A 25,405-nucleotide genomic window follows, 5' to 3' on the forward strand; every position below is an offset into this window, starting at 1 on the left:
GGTATAGCCACATTATAAAAAGAAAGAACAACAATACCAAGTTTTATTCATAGCCTACACGATTTATTTAGATTTCGCCCTTTCGCGTCCCACCTTTTGGACTATGACGCCATCTATAGCTTTCGCAGAAAACTAGCAAATTTACCGTCCCCATTCATTATTTCGTAGGTGTCAGTCAGGGCTTCATATCGGCCAATGAGCGTCGGTCTGACGTCATGTCGCCGCCCACAAACACAACCCGAGCACTCTTTGTAGGGGTAGACGTGCCGAAGCTGTAGAGAAGGCATTTGGCAGCGGTTAATGCTTGTAATTCGAGCGTTTATCGGCGTCCAGAATCCCGCTGCAGGATGCGGTTGCATCGATAAGGTAAGCATGTACTCAATTATATGATAGTCTTCCGTCGATATTTGAATTTGACAGGATGCGTTAGTTAGTGGTATTTAGATGATTTTTTCACTGTCTCTTCTTGCTTCTTTGCTCCCGTGTGTAGTGTACTGTGTAGCTTGTAGGCAGAATGTTTAAGGTCTATGTGGCACTAAATTCTGAAAATTACCATTCAATGTCAAGGTCATTAATGGGGCAATGGCTGCTGATGTTGTTGGTTGGTAGTGTCCACTTAATCAATGGGTATTGGGTAGTGTTCCACTTCCAGCTGAAAAAGGCGGACAAACGGCATGAAATGGAATGTCAGTTATCTCCTGTTGACAAGCTACAAAAACCGAAGTTTGCCCGTGCTGTATCGTAGTAGGCCTAATTAGGCCAGGAAGCACCCCGGGTTTCCTTCCCAAATGTCAATTTGTTTTTTTTTTCAAATTTTTCAGCATTTCCCCGATATAAAACGGAACCGTTAATCAACCGACCGATTCAAAATGACCGAAAGCCTGCTAATGGGAAAACGCTTCTTCTGTCGCGAGTGGGCGTTTAGTAAAATAAACCATTGTTTAGAAAATCGCCACACCGCCAAAACATGCGGCGCGTTGATCATGGGCGGACCGGGCTGCGGAAAGACCGCCCTCTGTTGCGAATTAGTATCGCCGACGACGACGCAAAGTCGACAAAATTCGCTGCGAAAACGATTGTTGGCGTACCACTTTTGTCAGGCACACGACATCGAAACATTGTCGATCTGTAATTTCATTCACGGGATCGTCGACCAGCTGAAATTGTCGTCGCTGATCGACGGCTACGCGGAGAAACTCGACGATCCGCTCGTGCAGGCGGCGTTGGAGCCCCGCGAATGCGAACTGAATCCGGACGAGGCGTTCAAAAAAGCCGTTCTGTTGCCGTTGATGTCGATTTCGCCGCCGCCGCAAACTCTATTCGCACTCGTCGACTCGATCGACGAGTCGTACTTACAGTCCTTCAACGAACGTAAAACGGGCAGTCGCACGATCGCCGAACTGCTCGCCAATCATCACCCGTTGTTTCCGCAGTGGTTGCTGATCGTTTGTTCGGCGCGAAAACAGAGTAAATCCGTCACGCGTCTGTTCACCGGATTTCGCAAGATCAGCCTCGACGATTTGCGCAAGTCGCACGTCGTCAAAGACGTGCAGCAGTACATTCTTTGTCGGCTCGACCAAGAGGAAGAGCTGCGACAGCACCTGAGCCGCGACACGGCCGAAATGCTGAACCAGCTTCACATCAAAAGCAACGGCTGCTTCTTGTATTTGGAAAAGGTGCTGGACGGCGTCGCCAACAATTTCATCATGCTGCGCGAGATCAAAGAAATCCCCGGAACGTTGAACGGACTGTATTTGTGGTTGTGTCAGCGTTTGTTCATTCGCAAACAATTCGCGAAGATCCACTCGATGTTGAACGCCGTGCTGGCCGCGCGTCGGCCGCTCGCGATCGACGAACTGTACCGCGTCGCGTGGACGCGCAACGCGCTGTTGACGCGCGACGAATTTCGCAAACGGCTGACGTTGATGTCGAAGATTCTGATCGACGGGCCGAACGACACGAAGATCCTGTTCCACCACAGTTTCGCTGAGTGGCTTCTAGACGTTAAGCACTGCACGCAGAAGTACCTATGCAACGCGGCCGAAGGTCACGGTATGTTGGCGATGGCTTTAACACTGTCGGGTAGTCGCCTAAAACCACACGAGGTGCAAGACTTGGCTCTGCATCTGTCGAAGAGCATCCTCCAGCCGCCGATCTATAGTTACCACTACGCGTACTGGATGATACTTGCCGGTGTCAACGTCGAGGACAGTTTGAGTTTAACGATGCCCCGCGAGCAACGTATTCGTAAGCTTCTGCTCGACGCCGGAGCGCGTCCTCCGACGGAGGACAGCGCCCAGTCGAATACGACGTCCGGCGCCGACAAGGAAGACCCATTACTCGGATTACTCGACGACGAAGGCGAGATCGACGCCGTCGACGGAAATGGACGGACATTGTTGGCGAACGCGGCGTATCAAGGAAATAGCGAGTTGGTCGTTTTGCTGCTCGCTCGCGGCGCCGATACAGAGGTGACCGATAAATCCGGGCAGACCGCTTTGAATCTGGCCGCTCGACAAGGACACGTGGAAATAGTTTCGAAATTGTTAAAAAGCGGGGCGTGCGTCGACCATACAGACGCGGACGGCTGGACGGCGTTGAGATCGGCGGCCTGGGGCGGACATACGGAAGTTGTCGGATTGTTATTAGAAGCCGGCGCCGAGGTGGACCACGCCGATAGCGACCAGCGAACGGCGTTGAGAGCCGCCGCGTGGGGCGGACACGACGAAATCGTCAGAAAGTTACTAACGCATGGGGCGGACGTGAATAAAATCGACAACGAAGGTCGCACGGCTTTAATCGCCGCTGCGTACATGGGCCATTCGGAAATCGTCGATCACCTGTTGGCGCACGGAGCGAATATAAACCACCAGGACTGCGATGGTCGCACTGCCCTATCGGTCGCCGCGTTGTGCATACCCGCTAGTCAAGGTCACTCGGGCGTCGTCAGTCTGTTGTTGGATCGCGGAGCCGAGGTCGACCACCGCGATAAGGACGGCATGACCCCGTTGTTGGTCGCCGCGTACGAAGGTCACCAGGAAGTGTGCGAGTTGTTGTTGGAGAACGACGCCGACGCCGATCACTGCGATAACCAGGGTCGTACGCCGCTGTTGGCGGCCGCGTCGATGGGCCATGCGTCCGTCGTTAACTTGCTGTTGATTTGGGGCGCGGCTATCGACACGATCGATTCCGAGGGACGTACCGTTCTGTGCATCGCCGCCGCGCAGGGTAACGTCGACGTAGTGCGCCACCTATTAGACCGTGGATTAGACGAAATGCACAGAGATAACGGCGGCCTGACGCCTTTGCATTTAGCCGCATTCGAAGGGCATAGGGAGGTGAGTTTACATTTACATCTTCTTACTACAGGGTACCTACGACTCTTTGATTCCTTAAAAACTCCTTCAAAACGGAAAGGGCCTTTAGGGCTTTGAAACTCCTTTAATTTGAACAAAATGTCAGAAATTCAGAAAATAGGCAATTAGAAATGTTTGTCTAGTTTCTGGTTGTGCAGTCAGTAGACCCCTAAATAAATGCAGTTGGGGGCCTGAATATTTTTTTTACTAAGCGGTTACCAAATTAGAAACCAGGGTAAGGTAGTGTATAGGATAAGAATTTGCTTACAAAACCACCGAGAGATAAACAGTAGCGATTAAGGAGTTTATAACGTAATTGGAATATGAAAGTGATGTAGACGCTTCCTTGAAATTTTCTCCTTTAGAGCTCGTTGAAAACTCGTTTTATCCAGGATCAACTGACATCCTAACGGGACCCTGATCTACGTTTTAGACGGGATCGGAAAATTCCTGAATGCTGACATTCAATAAGCTAGGTAGTAATGATGGAGAGGCATCACTTGAACCAAGTGCAGCGCATGGTAATGCAACCCGTATAGTACTGTACTTCTTGTATTTATACTTGGGATTTTGAGCTGGTGTTATGTAAATCTGTTGATCTGGAACAGTTTCCGATTCGAGCTGCCGTGTTGAAATAGCTGCAATAACACGGGCAATTAATCAGTTGAATCATGGACTCTAAAATTCGTTTTAGAGTCCATGGTTGAATATATACTCTCTGAACATTCGTTTTCGCAGAAACATTCGTTAATTCTTCCGGCTATGGGTTAACTCATAACTGAGTTTTGTTGTTTTCGCGACAAAAGCAAAAGCGAGAAATTCCCTACATGGATTAAAGCGATTATTCAGGTCAATGAAGATAGTTTACGGTGGTGGAGAAGAATTTCTGTCGTATTTTACCTGTAGGCAATTGATACCGGGGTCACCGGGTTACCACTACATGGTTTCGGATTTATTTTTGTGCCATTTTTCATTCGGCCTCTAGTTGTAGTAGTAAAGTCGTCGACATATTTGTCCCAGTGAATTGCCTCATGACCTCTAGGGGTAAAGTCTTCAACATATTTGTCCCAATGATTTGCCTCGTGGCCTCTAGTAGTAAAAGTCTTTGAAATATTTTGTCCCAGTGAACTGCCTCGTGGTCCCTAGTAGTAGTAGTAAAGTCTTCAACATATTTGTCCCGGTGAATGGCCTCGTTTGCATTAACAACCAAGGTCAAAGATAATTAGGTTCTGCGCACGACATTAATTACGATGGTTACTACACCAGTGGTTTCCAGTATATATCCGGCGGGAATATTTATCATTTCTCCCTCGGTTTGCGAATATCGATTCGCGTTCTCAAAATTCCCATTTTCAACGTGATCGAGAAAGTTGCCATATATAAATACTGTCGAATTAATTGCCGACTAAGCCGACAAGGATGTCATTTTGTTAGGTTGTTGCACGCGTGCGCTGCCGAACGCGGCGTAGTCAGTCAGTCCAGTCTTATGAATAATTCCGCGCAGATTATTATTCGTTATCGTCGTTGCAGTCGTTTCAGTATCGGCGGATTGATGATGTTTTCGGTCTAATCCTTCGACGATCGTTCATTACGTCTGCACGACTGACCGGACGAGACCGGTTTCTTTTCGCGTGCGGCTACGACATCTCTAGCAGTAGACGGATCGTTATCGTCTGGAGAGAAAAAAAAAACTTCTGTCTTTCGTGAAATTCATGTGCGAGAAACTTACGCATGCATCGTTTGTGTAAATGCCTGTGAGCGGTTTCATTTCTGAACATCTTTCTAGAAATGTTTTTTTTAATCTTAAAATTGGCATTGTCCCTGTTATTCATTTGATTAGTAAGATTTCGATTGATTTGTTTTGATTTGGTGTCGCTTACAAACCTACCACACCTGCCGGGAGCGAAATAGGGGTTTTGATTTTGAAATCGAAAATCAAAGAGTACAGATATATATAGTTGTGTGATCAGCAGTTGAATTTTACATAATTTAATGTTTAAATCAAAGTACTTTATTGGAAATTTCAGTTCCGGTTCATATGTCTTGCAACTAGCCTGTACCGGTAAGCAACAAAATGGGTAACCTCAAGTTACTGTGGCAATAGAGCGATGTTTATGTTGATATTTCTTCCCTGATGACTTCTGCATCTTATTTCATTAAAATTCAAATTTTTTATAAATAATTTCCCGTTATATAATATGTGCCTATGAAGAAAAGTTGAGCTAAAGCTTAGGTCGAGTTGCATCGAATACGTTAATCTTCGAAAGAAGAAGAAATCGTATATTTTATTTCGAAATGAACAAATATCACAGCACTCTCCGTTGCGAATGGTGAAAGTACACCACCCAGGCATTCCGTAATCTAAGCCTATATTAAAAGTTCAGCGTTTCTCACTGAGAGTTCATTTCACACGTATTCAACGCCGAATATTTTTAAAAATGTGAAAATGTTCGTGCCGAGTCCGGATTTACGTATAAACGGTTGTACATATTTTTGATGAATTATTCATTTCACACCGGGGTCGTTTCTAAAGCCATAAAAAAATTTGTAGCCGTTTAGAATGCATTCTTCGCACATATTTTATGCGCAATTATCGCCAGTGAAAATACAAAGCAAATAGGTTTACGTTTTATGGGTGTCGTGAAATTAGTAACTATATCTGGAATTTGTTCATTTTCAAAAACGCACTCTTTCATTCCGTGAAAGACGTTCCCTTTATTCGCGGAATTCTCGTAGTCGCCGCAGAATACAACTTTATCAGGCGACGCGACTTTGATTCACTCGTGAAACGAATTCTACGACGGCGAAATGCCAACCGCCGATAAAAATCGTCATCGACGTGTGTCTGGTTATCTGTCTGATCGAAGTGGCTCACTCGAGTTTCGCTCGCGATAAATTTCACGGCTTATTTTACTTAGGGCAAAAATGATAAGACTCCTTCATTTCTATTGATTGATACATGTCGTCGTTACAGCTATTATTGTAAGCGGAAAATCGGATGTAAAAACACTTGAACTTTATTTCCTGGTGGCCAATCCTGTTGAAATGATAAACCATGAGTGTTTACTTAGTTTATCCTTTTATTGCAGGTTTTCCATTTTATAGGAAAATTGAATAAAAATCTTGGAATATTTTTAATATTTTCCAGGTATTTTTAAGTTATAGGTTTGATTATTTTTAAGGCTGTTTTTATTGTAGAATACATGTTGAATGAGTAAATGCTTTTACTGCCAGTATTATGCCATTTAAGGAATGTTAAAATCTGGGTTAATTACTAAATTTCCTGAGGCTAGCAGTTCCTGTAAAGATGTAGGATATATTCAAATATTTTTATCAGAAAAAAAAACTTGACTTACACAGTAGACCTATCAATTCTAACTTTTCCCATTTGTTGAAATGTATATTTTTATAAACGAACATTGGACGTTTTGTGGAACAATATGGCTTCGTATGGAGACTGGCGTAGGTTAAAAAAAAATCGTATGGAGACTGGCGTAGGTTAAAAAAATTGATATTTTTCTAATTGCCTACGTGGCAAATTCTATAATCTATTCTATAATCTACATTTGTTTATATCTGATCCTTGTCTCAACATTCACTGTGGCAAATGAAAAAAATTGAAATTCACAGCTTTTGATACTTTTTAACTAGACAATCACAACCAATTCAACCCTCAGATAAGGCTTCTGCCAACCCTGGAACTGGAATTAAGAAAATTCTCTTTCACCCCTTTGTGGTCATGAAGCCTGACATCTATGCTTGGCAATTTGTTGCCGATTTTCATCGCAAGTGACAAAATTCGCTACAATATTGCCTAGTACGGCCATTGGCAACCTTTGTCAGTCGACAGCCTAGTAGTCGCCTGTAGCAAGATCGCTCAGTTTCAAGGTGCTGGACATTTGCCGTCAGTTGCCTAGTGTGCAAGTTGCTTCGAATCACATGACACGAAGCCAATCAGCAACGACATGAAAATCATGTACAACCGACAAAATGGTGGGTGGCACTATGTGCAAACCTCTGATTCAGCCGCACAAATTGTTTCGGTGCCGTCGTGGGCAACATACAGCAGTTTTTGTTTTAATCGATGTATGTTGCCCACGTACATGATTAAAAAGAAAATTGTCAGTGATTGTCCATTCGCATCTATAAATCATAAAGTGTGTGACAGCCTTAATGTTCAAAAAGTCCTGGTTTGTTTACGGTTTACTGAATTCGCCAGAAAAATCTGTTTGCTTTAATTTGAAATGAACCGCACGCGAACCGGGTTCGACTTGATGATCAGTTCTATAAATATAAACTCGGGGAGATGGAATACTCGGAGGTGGATAAATATTTGTCATACGGCTGATGAGCTCCCGCTATATCCTGGCGCGATGAAGCCGTCGCCGCCGCTGCGACTGCTGATGTCGGCGAGTCTCGATTGAAACACGGTTGATTAGTCTTTCAGATGACACCCGTATAACATATTAATCTCGTGATATCTCGTGTTTCTGATCTGTAGCCGCGTAGTCAGTCGACTGTGGGTGTGAATCGAATCGATATGGGCCTGCATCTATCTCGCTTACTGCGTATATGAAATATACGCATGATTTCAGCGTTGTACCTCTCCTTGATTAATGTAAGGGAATGGCAAACGTATAGCTATGCAACGAGAGGTTGAGGTGGCATTAAATAGCTCCCATCTGGCAATATAGCACGTTCCGAGTTTTACTGGTCATCTGGTTGAAAGGTGTATACGTTTCAGCAAAAAGACGGAAGTATTTTTGTTTTTGAAGCAAGTCACTGCTAACTGACATTCGATAAACATCCAAGTCACTCCCCATTTCTTAAGCTCATGGATTCTCGCAATACAAAATTTGGCCTACCTTTACAATCTTCTCATGTTCTGATTGAAGGATTTGAGTATCTACAGAAACTGACAAGTTCTAACTTGCCTAACAGACGAACTGGGTCCGATTATATATAGTTTATTGCTGCCTGGAAAGATAACAAATATATTGCGTAATATTGTCGACAATGAATAATATACGAGATAAATCATACAGTAGTTAGGGTCAATAAATTTATTTGGATTTGAATATATCGATAATTGAATTGAACGGTAACCAGTCTAATCCGATATGTTGATGATGTAGTGCACATCCTCTAAAAATGATTATTAGAATTTTTCAAAAATAAGATGAGAGTTATTGAATATGTTCAACAAAATGAACGCCAAAATTCACTATTCTGATTGTTTAATGTTATACTGAAACACCGATATTGATGGAGTAGTGCACATTAGTCACCCATAACGACTTATATGATGCGTATCAGGTATTATTGTAATGGTTTTACAGCGTCAAAAAATCAGACCATATTTCGCCCTATGTCTCTTTCGGATATGGTATTTATCTTGCCATTCCATGGAGGATTCAAACCGGACAAAGTTTCTATGGCAACCAGACAGGTACACGAGGTTAATGTTTGTCTCTTCTGGTTGCGGCGGAGGCGTCGTGGCAAATTTTGTTAATCGCGTGAGAACTCGGTCCCTCGAATGCCTTGAATGAATTGAGTAAACTGCCCGGTTCCTCCTTAAATCCAGTGTTCTCCATAGCCTATGCTGGAAGTTTAAAGGGACTGTATTCATTGTTAAGTGTATGACGTGGTTGCTGCTGAAGTAGCTAGGCTTTCGATCCCCTAGAATATACAGAAAATTTAAGCTTGATTCTGTTTTGATCTATTTTTCACATTAGCTCAATATAGGCCTATTTCAAAGCAGTTATCAACAATGATAGAATATTGAGATCCATTCCGGTAGTAGGGGCAGCAGATATTTTATAAGGAGTGGCTGATTTTCAGAGATGAGGATGTAAAATGAAAGGCCTGGCCACCCCCTCCGAAACTTGTTGTGCAGGAACACTATAATCATGTTTCAATTCGGTTGAATAAATTCTATCAGATTTCAATAAATTCTATCGGATAGAAAACATTGTATGCACTTTTTCATTCATTCAAGACTATTAGTGCCGCCATCTGGTGATGTGATATAGGAATGCGGGCTACATCGCTACGCATTAAATTGTCAATTACCTTTACACCTTTCGGGGCATCGGCGTGTGATGTTGCACGTTACTCTTCGATGTTCCGATAACAACTTCGACTGAATTGCCCAAATTACGCTTTCATCTATTTCGCGCGAGGATCAAAAATACTCCGCACGACTTTCATCTCTCTGACTCTGAGTAGTCAATTTGAAGACGTAGATTTTTAAAAAATCGAGCGTTTATGTTGTTGTTGTATCATCAGCGCCTTTGTATCATCTTGGCAAAATGCGCGAAGCGAATCTACATTGATATGTATAACAATTGTTTCTGATCTCGGAACAGGTAACAGAATAATAGTCTGTAAGCTTTATGCGAAAACATCAAAAGTATGCGCCCAGAAAAAAAAGACATGAAAAATCTGCTTACGCGTTTGAATATCGTATAGATCTAATACGGGCGTAAATGGGAGGGAATGAAAATGACGGTATTTTTGCAGACGGAATTGCCCTAAGGGTGTATGTCGAAATGATCTACAAAGCCGCTCACTTATTTCATTACCGAATAATATCTCTTCTAAATAAAGCACGTTCGACGAAGACAAAGAGTTTGGAGGGTGTGAGTTTCTATTTCTAAACATTTCGCAAAAATCGTCTGTTCACGTTTTACCTTCACCTTTGAGTCACGGAGTCGTCTGCTGTTTGTCATTTTTTCTCTGCGGGCAGTTACATAACGTTTTTGTTGTTCATCTCTTCAACATTTCTCGATGAGATAATATGTTTTTGAGTCACTGTATAACTAACCCTGTAGGCTGTCGGCCTTATCACCTTGTTGATGCGGGACTTGTGTGCTGTGCGCCTGTGCTGTCTGCTGGCTCTTTATAAACATATTTTCGCAGCCACACCTGGGGCTCATATTATTCAAAGGGCTTTTTCATATTATATCATCAATTTATTATCTTTAGGTGCATGACAGACTTTGTAAGCTATTTCCATAGACAAAGCATCTGTTAGTAATTCAATTTACTAGCTTTTTGTTGCTTCACTTTTCCTAATGACTGACCGGGCTCAGCGATGTAGAGACGGACCGGGCTCAGCGATGTAGAGACAGATCCGGGCTCAGTGATGTAGCGACGGACCGGGCTCAGTGATGTAGAGATGGACCGGGCTCAGCGATGTAGAGACGGATCGGGTTCAAGGATGTAGCGACGGATCGGGTTCAAGGATGTAGCGACGGACCGGGATCAGTGATGTAGAGATGGACCGAGCTAAGAGATAGTCAATAATAATGATAATGATAAGGGACTAATAACATTGAAAAAAAACTCGATTTCTTTTTTTTATCGAATGTTATCTACTTTATGATGATTTATTTCTTATATTATCTGTTCAGTTGAAGGACGATGTGTTTGTTTTCAGTGTTATGGATAAGAGTTGTCATTATTGTCTATTTAAACTACAACCACTTGAAAATATATGCGTACTATCAGAAAAACATGAACTATGCGATAACCAGTCAATATGGGATTGGGCAACTACGGGCGATTCGAAATTAATTAAGCGAGACAATCCCTATTTCATGTTCGTAGATTGTCCAATCGCTTGATAAGGCAAAATTGTCTTGACTGATGACCTGGATAGATTCCAGCTACGATCGCACGAGCATTTTTTGCCCGTACCGAATTATAGCCCGATCAACCATCATACTGGTGCCTCGACCAAAAACGTCGGACCAGGTACGAACCAAATTCTTGCGCGGGTCAAATTAATGTGTGCGATTTGCAACTGGTGCTGGAAGTGATTCACTTCGCTTTGGTTAAGCATCGTTTAGTATCGAGTGGCTGGTTTACGCGTGAAAGCACCCTCTAATTAGACACGGGCCAAATTTGACGGCGTGGGTCTAATCTGGGCCAAATCGTCTCCGGGCTATAGACATAACTACCCAATAGATCAATATGGGAAACAAGCATTGTTTTAGACTTCCTGTCATTACACGATTACTGACTACGGCTTTAGCGTGAAGTTACATTGATAAACTATGTATGTAAATGGAGACAGATCTATATACGACGACGAGAGAGACAGAGAGAGAGAGAGATGTTTTACTGGTAAAAGGGCAATTTCACATTCCGCTAGCTGCATTCATCAAATCTAATTGAATTTGTTCAGTTGCCTACAAAACTAATGTATCATCGTCGTGTGTGAAGACTTATTCTGTAGATTTACTTGTCTCAGGGGGGATATAGATGTCTGATTTGTAAATCATTATGCCGATGTTTTGGATGACTGCCGATACTGATACGAACAACGGGTAAATCTAATTGAAGGCTATGTTCACTTGTATTCTCGCTGTGGCCCGACCTGCCTGCAGATCATAGTGGTCCCCCCATTTCGTTTTAGAGTCCATGATGGAACTTTGTATATCGTTATGGCTGGGCTGGCACAGAATCCATTCTGGACCAACCTGGGTAGTTATGTAGGCTATGTTTACATATATTCTCTATCCACTGTGGCCTGTCCTGCTGCAGTAGGTCTATTGAGAGGATTGTAGTACCAAGGATGTCCTCGACCTCCTTGATGGGACTCCCTATGTTGTTATAGCTGGACCAGGCAAGAGAAGCCATTCTGTTAGGACCAACTTGGGTAGTTATGTAGGCTGTTAACATATATTTTCTATCCTCCTATGGGAGTGGCCTGTCTTGCTGCAGCAATGAAGATGGAGCGTTGTATGACCAACAAGGAGGTCCCCTATCTCCTTGATGGGACTCCCTATGCCGGTATAGCTAGACAAGTTTAACAGAAACAATTCTGTTAGGACCAGCCTGGGTAGTTATGTAAACTGTTTCTGTGTATTTCCTATCCTCCTATACTGCTGTGGCCTGTCCTGCTGTATCATTGAAGATGGAGCATTGTATGACCAACAACCAACAAGGGGGTCCCCTATCTCCTCCATAACTCCATATGTCGTTATGGCTGGACAGGCAACAGACCATTCTGTAAGAGCCAGTCTCCCAACTCTCTTCGGGTCGTCTGTGACAGAAAACATTGGATCATCCAATATTGATGTATAAATTCCTAGCTGGTATATGCGAGGACATTGGTTCATTAGCCCTTCAAGTGGTTCGGCGAATTTATTGCCGAAAATATTGTCGGAAACGAATTTTTTACCTATACCTGTCATGAGAAAATGATAGAGCGTTCTCAATAGAATTACGACTATTGGTCTACGTATGTTCAAATGTCATTGATATCGGTTTCGTCTGCAACTGAATCTAGTATCGTGTTTTCGCTAAAAGTATCCGCTATTTTTTTGTATGTCGTACGCATATCTGGATTATTCGATCTTCGTCAGTTCGTTGACCACCGGGAGATTCTAGCGGGCTGAACGCAATTAATCAACCCCTCGGGGAAGCGAGCCGCGCGTAATTTTTGATTCGGAACATAGACAGTGCCGCCCCGAGATAATTCTACTATGGTGAATAAACTCGGGCGATTTATGACATAAGAATTCATTCAGTTGCACCGATAATAAAAGTTCGCATTAGGAGGTCGAACAACCTGTTCATTGTTGTTGAACGATGGGAAATTTATTAGCTGTATAAACGAGGAGTTGAAAAAAGGTATCACCATTGTTATCTACGAATAGCACTCAGCTTCACGTTTTTTTTTTCGTGTGCGTGCATTTTTCTGTGTTAAGGACCCGCTTCTTTTGAAAGGCTATCGTCGTCTGTATTTATTGCTCCTGAAAAAATGAGCATTTTAGTCAGGTTGCACTGTGCTAGTTATATTGTCATCGGCAGCTTAATAGTTTGTCGGCTCTTTTTTAGTTTTTCTCTCTTCAGACACGACTTCTTTCTTATTGTTTACGACGAACCAAAAACCGTCTCTTGACAGACATACATTTTCCCGAGTTGTGTGTATATAATGTTTGTACGGACTGAATTCTATAGCGGCTATTCCGCGCGATGTAATCATTATAAATCGTATGTCCACTCTTTGTTTCGAGGGGCGTTTTCTCCGGACTCGACAGCGAGACATCTTGGGTCGTTGTCGTGGACGGCGGCCAGACGTCGTGGGTTTTCATTACGCTGCACAGGGTCGTTTCTGAAAGCGGGTTGCTCGGCGAGACGTGTCTCCTCGTGGTTGAGTTGTGTGTGTGTGAAATCCCATGAGGATCGACTGGTAATTTCCTGTCAGAAGTCGACGACGACGAGAAATAATTCGCTCCGTCTGATCCTCTCTCTCCATGCTCTCACATACTCTATTTGCCTTATCTTTTTTTCCTTAATTTTTCTCCCTTCCTTGCCTTTCCCTTTCCACATCCCCATCCCACTTCCGCTTTTATTGTAAATGATATTAGGAGAGCTGTCAACTGCCCCTGGTGGAACTGGACCCAGATTTTCAGTATTTTCTTACTATCTTATCCCGTAAAAATACTGTGATTTCACATGTTTGAAAGATGTCTAAACGCCCTACTTTGCTTTGAATTCATTGAATTGGTAAAAAATGACCAACTTGTTACTGATAGCACTTTTCAGTTGTTGGCAGCCCTGATTGCTGCCCCTATTTTTGCTTGCGTCCCCTTTTTGTCTCTCCTCTTTTCTTAAACCGTCTTCCGATCTTCTCCGTCCTTCTAACTCATTTTTCCTTCCCTCTCCCGTTCCCTCTCTGCTCTCTTACACGCGATCCTCTTCTCAGTTTCCGTACCTCTCCACTCTCCCCATCCGCACTCTCGGCCTCATCATGCTATCCCCTCAACTCGTGATGATGACTCTGCTCATTTTGATGCGATTAATCATTGGACACGTGGAGACGGACTGAGCGCGGAGACGGACTGTCAGACATGGTTTAGTAATTATACTTACTATACTATACTGGCCGCCGCCGTCGCCGGTAAAACAAATCAATGTTTATGTGGCTAGACGAGAAATCATCATCATATACAACCTCCGGTCTAATAAACTGGATTAGAATACATTGTATACTTCATCCATTAAGCTTTTCCTGGCTGCTGAATTCGAATCATTCCTAGGAGGATTTATATCTCAAAGTAATGGAATGCATCATTCGTATAGTGTGTCTGGAAAAGCGCTTCATTCTGGAAAAATTTAGCATAGGTCCCGATTATTGCTTTATACTTTTCGGGTAAATTCCTGAAAGTGTTGAAAAGTACTAAAATTTCTCAGAAAATTTTTACTAATGAATTTGATTGCGGTCTTGTGCGTATTCAACTGGGCATTATGAATGTGTTTCCTTATTTCATGGCTTTATCAGTTTATTTTGCAGAAAGATTCCAGGAATTTTGAATTTTGGAAGAAGTGCTCTGACTTTTATGACTTAAAAAAGTGCTGACTTTCGTCTCAATTTGACTGCTAAAAACCCTAAAATGTCTTTTTGCGCTATGTTCATCAGTCTGGTCACATAACCTATCAGCGTCGAAGGCTTTTGAAATGATTTGATGAAATAATACACGTCAATGAACATTTTTGGGTTGAATGCCAAGTTGTCATTGGCAACGGAACTCGAATTCTAAATCGGATAAGGCCGCCTTTGAAACTTGGCCCTGTATTATGCGGCTGCCATGGTAACCGTATTGTTTTTAGGTTTGGTTTGAACGTTTCCTATAATGAGATACAGTATACGGTTTATTTGACGCGGGAACGTCTCGTCGGGTCGTTGCGATGAATCCTCGCTCGGCTTGGCTTTCTCCTGTTGGCATAGTTTCCTATTTCAGTCTCTTCAATCATGTTCTGATGATATGTTATACGACGACGCTGTTGCAGCGTATTTTACTGGAATATAATCGTGTCAACGTCGGGGACATATGATGTTTACATAATCAACTGAAGAATGCTCGGCAGGGGGACGATTGATATCTTCTTCGTAATGGAATCATTGCTCGATACCGGTGACCTCAACTGCTTAGTTTTCATCATCACTGAAATCGCGTATTGGTTTTAGGGCTTCTGTGAGACATTATTCTCGAACCGTCTGTCGTTCCGTGGGTCTATGTCAGTGTCTGTCATATAGCTACTTAGCTACTCGTCAATAGTGGGTTGATCTTGATGAAACTTGGGTACAATGTTTGTACTGCGCCACCTAGCGTTAGAACTAGGCACTAATAGCTTTGTTTTTCAGCGAAGATGACCTCATAACATGGAAAGGGGTTGAAATTCAAAAAGTTGTCTTGACGAAATTTAGCTTTTGGTCCTAGATATAACGTATCCAAAATATAATGGGGAATTAAAGTGTAGGAATTCTGGAAATGTCTCATGCGTGCGTCAGAGACGACAGATTCGAGCCTGAGCCCGAGAACCGTTGTCGCCTGGTAGCACAGAGAAAATTGTACATGCACCCGAGCGTTGACGGTTTCTGAGTTGACTGTTGAGTCAGGACTCGCTCTCTCTGTCCCTCGACATCACGTCTTGCATCATTAGCGAATAGAACAATCATGCTCCAATCAATCTAGAAATCTCATATCGTTTCATGTGAGACTTAGTGAAATTTGAGCCGATCTAAACCATTTAATGTGTGAGTGAACAGCAGCAGCAGCTAACTCTCCAACGAACGTCAAATCCCATCTCTCTCCCTCAATAACCGGAGTGACTCAACTTGTTTTTATTCATTGTATCAAAGAGCGTCAGTCGGTCGGGCTGGTCATCAGTCGTGACGCGGTTGCTAATGCAAAAAACGAAGCGGCGTATTGAGAGATTCATATTTGCCATATATTATTAGAGTATACTGGTTAGAATTTTAGAGAAAAAAAACCTCAAAATCCCTTTTCCCCTGTATCATGTCTTTCAGGGCTAATTGGTAAAACACATGTATTCCATCTAGGTTTTTATCCAGCCGTTCTAAGTCTTCGCCTCTTAAGTCCTCAGACCGTTCTGAACCAAATCTTCATAAAGATGTTTAGAAGGTGGCCAAAAACCCTCGTTTTCATCTTTGTTCCCATGAGACATGTACCCCGAAAGTTACTTCCGTCGACGAACAGCCTGGTATCCAGCCCTAGAATGTCACGGACCTGCAGTCGTTTGTAGTATTCCGTGCGCGCATGCAATTTATGTATATGAGTCAGTGGTATTTCATGCGCTGCGCGCGATGCAGAAATTAAATCGTCATTATTAGCTTAGAGTTTTGACGGCTCTTGATTCGACATTCATTAAGCGTTTTGATTTCGATCAGTCACACGACCCCAGCGCTGTGTGTGCGCAGGAACGGTGCTGTAATCGTTTTATCTGTTGATCTTATTGCCGGCCGGTCGTCTCCCTCCCTCCGCGTGCGCATGCACCACCACTTCGTTGAAACACTACGGTTTAACTCGTTTAAGCTCTCGATAAGAAATTGAGCATCTGTCACCGATGAAAGTAGCGGCAAAGTAAATTACATCCGTGGAAAATTTGTAGCCTCGCTGTCCCATAGGAGGCTTATATTTCCATCGTGACTAAGGTTTTTATTATAGGGTTAGGAATCAATCATGAAAATTGAAAGAATTTGTCTGAGTTGGCAGCAGTGTTGAAAACGTGCATTCTTTCCAACGACCTTTTGCTAGTATCTATTAATATTGCATAGCGGTGTTCTTTACTAAACACCTTTTTGAGTTCAAGATGTTATATGTATTTCATGTCCTTTCGGCGCGAAATCCTGAAATTCTGCAGTCCAAGGCTCCCCAAGTAGGGATTCGAACCTGATGGCATCGCTTAACTCGGCCACGGCACGAAACCCTGCCACACTAGACCGGGTGCGCAGGTTTGCCACAAGAAAACGTGTGGCACCAATCGGATTGCCCGTTGAGGCAAATTTCACAGGTAAACTGGAAAAACCCATGCTAAAAATAAAACAGGATTTCTGGTAAATGATGACATCGCTTCAGCTGCGCACTCGGACTAGTATGGCAGGGTTTAGCACCATGGCAATCTTGATGTCATCCCTACTGTGGGAGGATGTCTGCAGTTGAGGGATGGATCTTGAAGTCGTTAGATTGGATCGATGCAACGAAAGTAGTCTTAGTCTGGCGTGTCCAATTCTCCATATAACTGATGTGCCTACATTCGCGTTATCATCAGCACCGTAATGGATTATTGCTCGACAGTTAATTTTGGCTCCGTTTCAGAATATGAAATGAATTTTCCAATAATGTCCCATCGATGCACGTAATGACCTAATTGGTTTGATGTTGCGCGATTAATCAAATTATTTACTCAATTTCTAATAGAAGAGGTATACAGCGTGTGCTTACAACTATATACGCTAATGTCACCATCACACAGCTCAGCTGGGTCGGCACTTACATTTTGTGCCTATTGACAAGGGTGGATCCGAGGTCAATGGTAAAGGGGGTGTGTCCACTTAAGAAATTTTGGGCCTTTATCGAAGCTTCGCTGCGATTTCATTGCTTACATATACTATGGATTTTCAGAACTTCTTTAATGGTAAAACAGCTATAACTGCCGCAACAAAATTTAAATTTTTCAGTTGTTCGTCGTTAAATTTGACTTTGGCTCCGAAAATATCCAGTTTTAAGATTTTTAGGGATAGAATTCTTAAGGGACCTCAAAATTTGAAGGAGGTTCAGACCCCCGAGGACACCCTCCGGTATCCGCCACTGATTAAGGGTTAGGCTTAAACCGTGGTTAGAAAATCTGGGTGAGGCTACAACTACGAATCTAGTTGCCCAGTGGAAGATCCTGCAAAAAATTACAGTACAGTTCGACTAGGAACTCGCTGACGAAGGCATTGGGGCAACAATGGGAAATCATGGAAAAAAATTCTTTCAATATTTTCCCGTTGCAATCAAAGGGTCATTCAGTGCAAGAATGGTTTAGATAGATATTATTATGAAATCTGCTATGTTGCGATATTCATGGTTGATGCACTCATGCAGCGTTCTCTCCTCATCTCTACTCGGCGTATTAGTTCATTTGCTTATTACCAAGGAAACAAAGCCGACTAGAACCGAGTCCCGATAAATGTTTGAACATTTGTTGTTGTTACAGCGCACTGAGTCGAACGGATCCTTTTTCACCACCTTGCAATACTCACTATACGAACTCAAACTTACAATGAAAGCAAAAGGAAATAAAGGTGTTTTCGCTCTTTGCCGAGTTCGCATTTAATTTCTACCTGTGGTTATGGTTATAGTGTTGGTTGTTTGAGTCAGATTCTATGTTAGTACGCCTTTCGAAGTTAAACATTGATTCATCATCGCGAGTCGGTGTTCAAATTGTTGGAATAGTTTGATTCTTCTATAAAGCATCATCGCTGTCTTAACTAGCGGTATCAGTTGGTGCTTCATAAACTTTCTGAAGAATTTAGAATCAAAATTCTGAGGTTTGCGGTCAAGGGTTTGTAGCAAGCCCTGATAAGTGCTTACTTTTGGAAGAAATAAGCACTATTAGGATAGGCCCTGATTAGTGCTAACTATTCCCGAAAGTGCTGAAAAGTACTTAGTTGTTGGACTCATTGTTATCATAGGAAATTTCTTCTAAGTACTTTTCAGCACTTTCAGGATTTAATCTGAAGAGTTAGCACTAATCCGGACCTATCCTAATACTGCTTATAGTGTTATCACAGGAAATTTCCACTAACGCAGATTTAGTTGCATTCTATTGCATCTTCGAATTCAACTGGGCCATTATGAAATTTTCTTATTTCATGTTTCGAAAAAAAGGAACTGTTTACTGACTTTTTGAAAGTGGCGAAACGTGCTTCTGACTGCTACAAACCCTGCATAAGTTGCCACTCAAAAGTTGTTGATATTGGCGTGTTCCTAGTTGAACTAATTAAAATAGAACACGTTAATGTAGACAGGTGATTACATTTCATCGCTAGTTTTAGATTTAACGCTGTAACTAGACAAGTTATTAACCTTAGAAAAAATTCTATTTATCTAGAATAAGTTTTCAGCATTTTCCTACAGGATGAGCTAGAAATATTGAGAAGGGCTGTAATGACATAAAAAAGATGACCTGTTTCCAGTGAGAGCCGCCCTTGTAATACTCTTCACTTTGTATTGTAAAGTCTTTGATGTGGAATGTAGTGTAATTTGCCTTATTCATGAAAGATTCACCGGTTTTCTGCCGCGTAGGTTTTCGATTACCTGCTGAACTTTGTGAAAAACCAGTATCGGATCGCGTTTGTACACCTACGTGCGCGCTACATGAAAACGTCTTCTTCACTATTTCTCTCTGTTTTGAAGACATGGATTTTTTTATTAAAGCTTTCGTTGGTATTTTGTATTGAAATCGGATCCCCGAGAATTGTCGAAGTATGGGTGTCCTCAGTACAGGAACTTAAAGCTACTGACGTCACTGTCACAGTGGCCATCTACTTGAAAATCAGGAACATTTGTTGAGATTGCTAGATCACACGAATATCAAACAGTTTCCTTCCATCCATGGACCATGTCTTACATATTTGACTGTTTTAATTGATGAGATACTTAGCATATCTATTTCAAGTCATGGAAAACAATGTGCATGTCAGGGAAAAAGCAAGTCAAACAAAAGTGGCTACCTTGATTGGAGTATGAATCCATGCAACAGACTCCATGTAAAGGAGGTTTGGCATGGATTACGAAAATCTATGAGGACTCAGCCAGGTTCTTTGATCTTGAATTAGGGACTGAGCCGGTAGTTTATTTAATTGGTAGATTTTGTTTGATTTGATTTGATTGTGGTCCCGCGCTAACCCTCTGCAAGGTTCGTGGCATCGGATCCTTCCACACAGAAGCTTGAAGGTGAAGGACTGTCGCTTGAATCCCTGCAAGTGTATTCCAAAACCGAATCCAAGCGCTGGCCATGTTCAAACGTCATTGCCTTGAAACTCGGGGCCATCCGATATTAATCATTACATGGATGACAAGGGTCTGTGTATAGAATTATCGATATTATCAATAATTACTCTGTTCATCTTGCACCTGTTGCTCATACCGACGACGAACTCGACTGTTTACATGGCATGGCGTGGGATGTCTTCCTTCCTTCCTAACTGAAGTCGAAATCCAATCATTCTAATCAATATACGCGCAGCAAATTGTTATAAATTCATCAGTATTAATGAATTAGAGTTTGTTCCTTCTCAATACGATTGATGAAATATTAATTTTTCTTATGCACGCCACATGCGCGCCCGGTCTTGTCTTATATATCGTCTATTCCTCCTCTCGCGCGTTCTCCTTCCTCTATCTCATCTCCTCTCTATCAATAAACTTAATTGTCTAAGAATCCTGTCTAATTCATCGCTGCTGCTTCTCGGTAAAAGATTAAACAGCGACTTAACTGCATTCCATTGCCGCGCATTATTAAAACACATCGGCGCGCATGCCCGGGGGTACTTTACGCGGAGAGCGACTTTTTATAACATTTGTATGTCTGGATTAGCGGCATACCTGCTGAATTCTAGCTGTACCTGTGTACGTGTGAGAGCGCGCCTGTGTGTGTTGGTTGTATCTGTGTGGTGCGAGATAAGTCCGTTTTTACTACCAACAGATTCAGTGTTTATACAAATAACACGCGTGGTATATTTCTGAGCTGGATCTCTGGTGCTAATGCGTTGTTTAGAAGGGCTTCGATATAGTGTTATTTCGGTTTGATTTGTCATTATGGTGCAAGCTCTGCATCCACACACTGCGGTACATTTCATTTCCCTGGAGTGATTATTTTGAAAAGATAATTACTCCAAGATAATACCATACCGGGGCGTTTTGAGGTTTGTTGGACACAGACATGTAAACTGTGATCACGGGAGCATTTTTGGCCCGTGTCTGTTTAGCCTGACTAAAAATTGACTAAAATGAGAGCCACATTATTGCGCATGAATTGCTAGAAGTCCCGCAAATAACTAACTTAGCTTTGTTGAAGCATTGTTTATAGTATGGAACGAGTGTGGTTTACATGTGAACGTGCTCTCTAGTTAGAAACGGGCCAAATTTGACTCGGTCTGATCTGTGCAATTTTGCCCGGGCCAAATCGTCTCCGTGTGATCGCAACTGCAAGGGTGCAAGGCCAGTGACTTGAGTGATCTATTGGCAGACATGTTTTTATATTCATTTGGATTGAATCATGGAAATATTCAGCGTTCAGAATATCTCATCAGATATTCAAAATTTATCATACGTCGCACGAACAGAGCCGCAAAAATTCATGATCGCAAGTGATGACGATTTGGAAATTGCATTTCCTCGCTTTCAGAATAAGGGGTCAAGGTCTTTATTATTTCTGGTAGACATAAGGCTTTGTAAGCCGGTTCTACAGTTGAGTATGCTCAGGACCCTATGACTTCATCTCACACCTCCAATAGGTATAGTACCTTTAATAAGATGAAGTTATAGGGGATTTAGAAATGGATGTCATTTACGGATGGTTTTATGTATACGTGAGGGCATTATTTACCTTTAATGACATGAGTGAATTATGTGACAAGACTAATAGTCTGCCTAGGTCAAGGTCTCATGATATCCATCCCTGATTATGGCTTTATCGGCATGGTGTGAGCTTGGGTGAGCTTGAGTTAACGGTATATACCAAGATACGTTTGCAAGACACCTTTTTACGAGAATATTCTCCTATTTCATCTCCGGAAGGAGGAATTGCGTGTTTACCTATTAACAAGAAGCTTGAGCGTGCATGCTGCGATATACGCTTGTACACCATTACAAGACATACCAAATTCACCTTGCTTCACTCGGTTATCCATTTTCGAAGTTTTCAATCGCGATTTTAATCGCATATGTAAATCAATCGCGACCTCAGCCTGTCGTCGTAGTCGTTATTAATACGGGTATAGATTGTGTTGCTATGATACGCTCAATAATTAACTGGAATCGTTGTCAGTAGACCGGTTTAACCCGACGGTGAATCGGATATATCAGCCGCCAATTTAGCGAGCTTCCGGGTCAAGGTCGCGGCGATAGCTACTTTTTCAACGTTTCCCAAGACGTCTCTGATTTCCCATTCCGACTTTGATCGATGCAAACGTGGACGACTCTGACGGATATCCCTTCTGATATAAAGTTTCTCGGAAGGGGAGATTCTTCGGCCTTTTTTTTCGAAATATATATTTAACTTGAAAAAGAAGAGGGGAAAGCGTAAGATATTCTTCAGAAGGGCCTATCATTTTTTTATCTCCACAAAGCGCAACTGGTTGCCCTTATATAAACAGTTGGCATATCCTGATATGAACCACATTAAAGAGAATTTCAATATGACGAATTTTCATACTGGGGGTTCTTAGTCGTAATGATATTGTACATACACTTCATCCGTCGGTAGAAACCAACAACTTGATATGGGCCCAAGTAGTAATAACTTGTAGAATATCAATGCACCTTGCAACAGTTGTATCAGTTTGGAAAATTTGTCCGACTTCCGATATCCAGCAGGTCAGAAAAATATTTCACATCCAAAAAGAATCTATGTTGATATTCAATCGTATTCAAATTTAACTGAAAACTTTAAATAGGTGAGCAGTTATAGATGAGCTTAATTTTCATGCGTTACATGCATGATGCTTGTTTTCATTAATCGCAATAAACGCACATATAGAATATGTAAATTGAACGCATTTTTTATGTAAATAGGTCTTTTTGTTCGGTATGAATCTATAATGAAGTATGTCATTGCCTCGAGAGATTCTGTTCTTTCAGTGCACCGTCACTAGTGGGTGGGGTGAAGTCGTTTCATCGTCATCAGAAATGCTGCTAACCGTTTAGAATGTGAACTTCGATAGCGCTTATTCGGGGTTCTGCGGTATCGATCTTCGCGTTATTATTCTCTTGAATTAATTAGTCGATGTAATCTAAAGCTGAGTGAATGCCAAATTAAATAGTTACAAGAATAGAAAAGTATCATCTACAAACTGTTGAATTTTGAGCTCACCGGGAAGACAGGCATGGTCACTAGTTGTGATAGTCAATCCTTGTTAATAGTTGAGACTTTTTCCTTCAGTCTTGATGAATATCGTTAAGAGAAACCCACAAACTGTAAGGAAAAAAAACAACGGTTGTTCGAATTGATATTGTGGGTTTCTCTTAATGATATTAAATCCTCACCGATACCAAACCATTAACTTATTCTTAAAACTGTTCAATCATCTGGACCCAGTTCCACAGTTGTGAGTTAAGATTTAACTCAGAGTTAAGTCATAGAAAATGAACTGATTTAAATTAGGGTAAACTATAACTTACAACTGTGGAACTGGATCCAGAACATTTTCATGTTAAACCGTAGAAAATTCTATCACTGTATCAACTATCGCTATGTTCATTTTTATGTTTCAGATATGCGAAGCACTGATGGACTGCGGCGCCAAGGTCAACGAAATCGACAACGAAGGTCGTCACGCTCTGATTCTCGCCGGGCAGGAAGGCCACCTGGACGTCGTGATGACCCTCATCGAGCACGCCGGTCAGTTAGAGATGCGCGCGCACGACGGCAAAAATGCGTTCCGCGCCGCCGCATTCGAGGGACACCTCGAGGTTGTGCAGTGTTTGATCTGCGACGGTACGGACATCGACTATAAAGACGCCGACGGTCGGTCGACGTTGTACGTGTTGGCGTTGGAAAATCGCATCGAGCTGGCGAAATTCCTGCTCGAAAACGGCGCCGACATCGAAGGCTGCGATCTGGAAGGACGTACGCCTCTGCACGTCGCCTCCTGGCAAGGACATTTAGATATGGTGAAAATGTTACTGGCTCACAGCGCGTACGTCAACGCGGTCGATAACGACAATCGCACGTCGTTGCAGTCGGCGTCGTGGCAAGGTCATGTGGATATCGTGAAGACGTTGCTGCAACACGGCGCCGACTCAAACCACACGTGCAACCAGGGCGCGACGGCTTTGTGCATCGCGTCGCAGGAGGGACATGAGGAGGTCGTGCGGCTGTTGTTGCAGTTCAACGCGAATCCGAATCACGCCGACGAGTTTGGCCGCACGGCGCTGCGCGTCGCGCAGAAAAGCGGCCACAACGACGTGATGAAAATACTGGAGGAGTACGGCGCGAGTATCAACGCAACCAACGGTTTAAACGGACACAAAAGCGGCTCGTCGTCGGCCGGTTCGAGCATGGAAGGTAAACAGTCGCACGCGTCGAGCGCCGTTTTGACGAACGTTACGACGCTTCCGAACGGCCACTCGTTGCTGACTCCGTCGGAGTCGCCGGAGTCGACCGTCGATCGACGCAAGTCGTACGTGTCGAATCAGTCGTCGTCGAAGTCGTCAAGTAACCTGACGTCGGGTTCGTCGACGCCGAATCGCAGCGCAACCGTCGAAGCGCGCATCATTCCGCACATCCCGATTCCGGCCGTTTTGCCGACGAGCGAGCAGCTGTCGTTCACGCAACAATTGCAACAGTGCTCAAAAAACAAAAACCGCCAGTCGATCAGTCGCGTGTTGTCACCGGTCAGCGAGCCGCAGAGTCCTGTGCTGTCGTTGCCTGGGTCGCCGTTGAGCGAAATCCAAAGCGTCATCGCGACGCGGCTTTCGCCCGAGCACAAACAGTTCACAACGACGCCGAACCCGTCGGCGAAACTCGTGCAGCCGATGATGAAAAAACCGGCGGACGCGTCGCAGACGTCGTACGCGACGAGCAACATTCATATCATCATGAATCCGAACGCCGAACTGCTGAGCAGCAACGAAGACAACTGCGACGGCGACGCCGACTGCGCCGAGCCGATCTGGCAATTGCACCCGCAGTTGAAGGCGATCAACGCTGCGAACATGGCGAAATTGGAATTACAACGGCGTGAGAATACGGACTTGTTGAAATTGACGACCGCCGGCGATATACTGTCATCGACGACGACAGATGGAGGAGAATCTGCGGAGTCGCCCGAGCGTGATCGCAATAAAAAACGTAACGGAATTGTGACGAATCCGAATTTTCCGGTCGCCGTCAACGGATACATGAACAAACTGGCGAATATTCCCGACAATCGACCGGCGTCGAAAATCAGTCACAACGTGATGAAGTCGAAAGCGGTTCGGCCCACTGGATTAGCGATCAAGAAGGAGACGCCTTTATAG

At 43.1% G+C, this 25,405-nt stretch overlaps 1 protein-coding gene across 1 annotated transcript; it reads left to right on the plus strand.

The window, feature by feature from the left end:
- Nucleotides 1–271: 271 nt before the first annotated feature.
- LOC141905553 (uncharacterized) lies at nt 272–25,405 on the plus strand. Its single transcript, XM_074794458.1, has 3 exons — nt 272–366; nt 822–3,338; nt 23,657–25,405. The coding sequence occupies exons 2-3, from the start codon at nt 870–872 to the stop codon at nt 25,403–25,405; spliced, it is 4,218 nt and encodes a 1,405-aa protein (XP_074650559.1). The 5' UTR covers nt 272–366; nt 822–869.

Source organism: Tubulanus polymorphus, chromosome 5 (genome assembly GCF_964204645.1).
Source record: "Tubulanus polymorphus chromosome 5, tnTubPoly1.2, whole genome shotgun sequence".
Classification (NCBI taxonomy): Eukaryota; Metazoa; Nemertea; class Palaeonemertea; order Tubulaniformes; family Tubulanidae; genus Tubulanus; species Tubulanus polymorphus.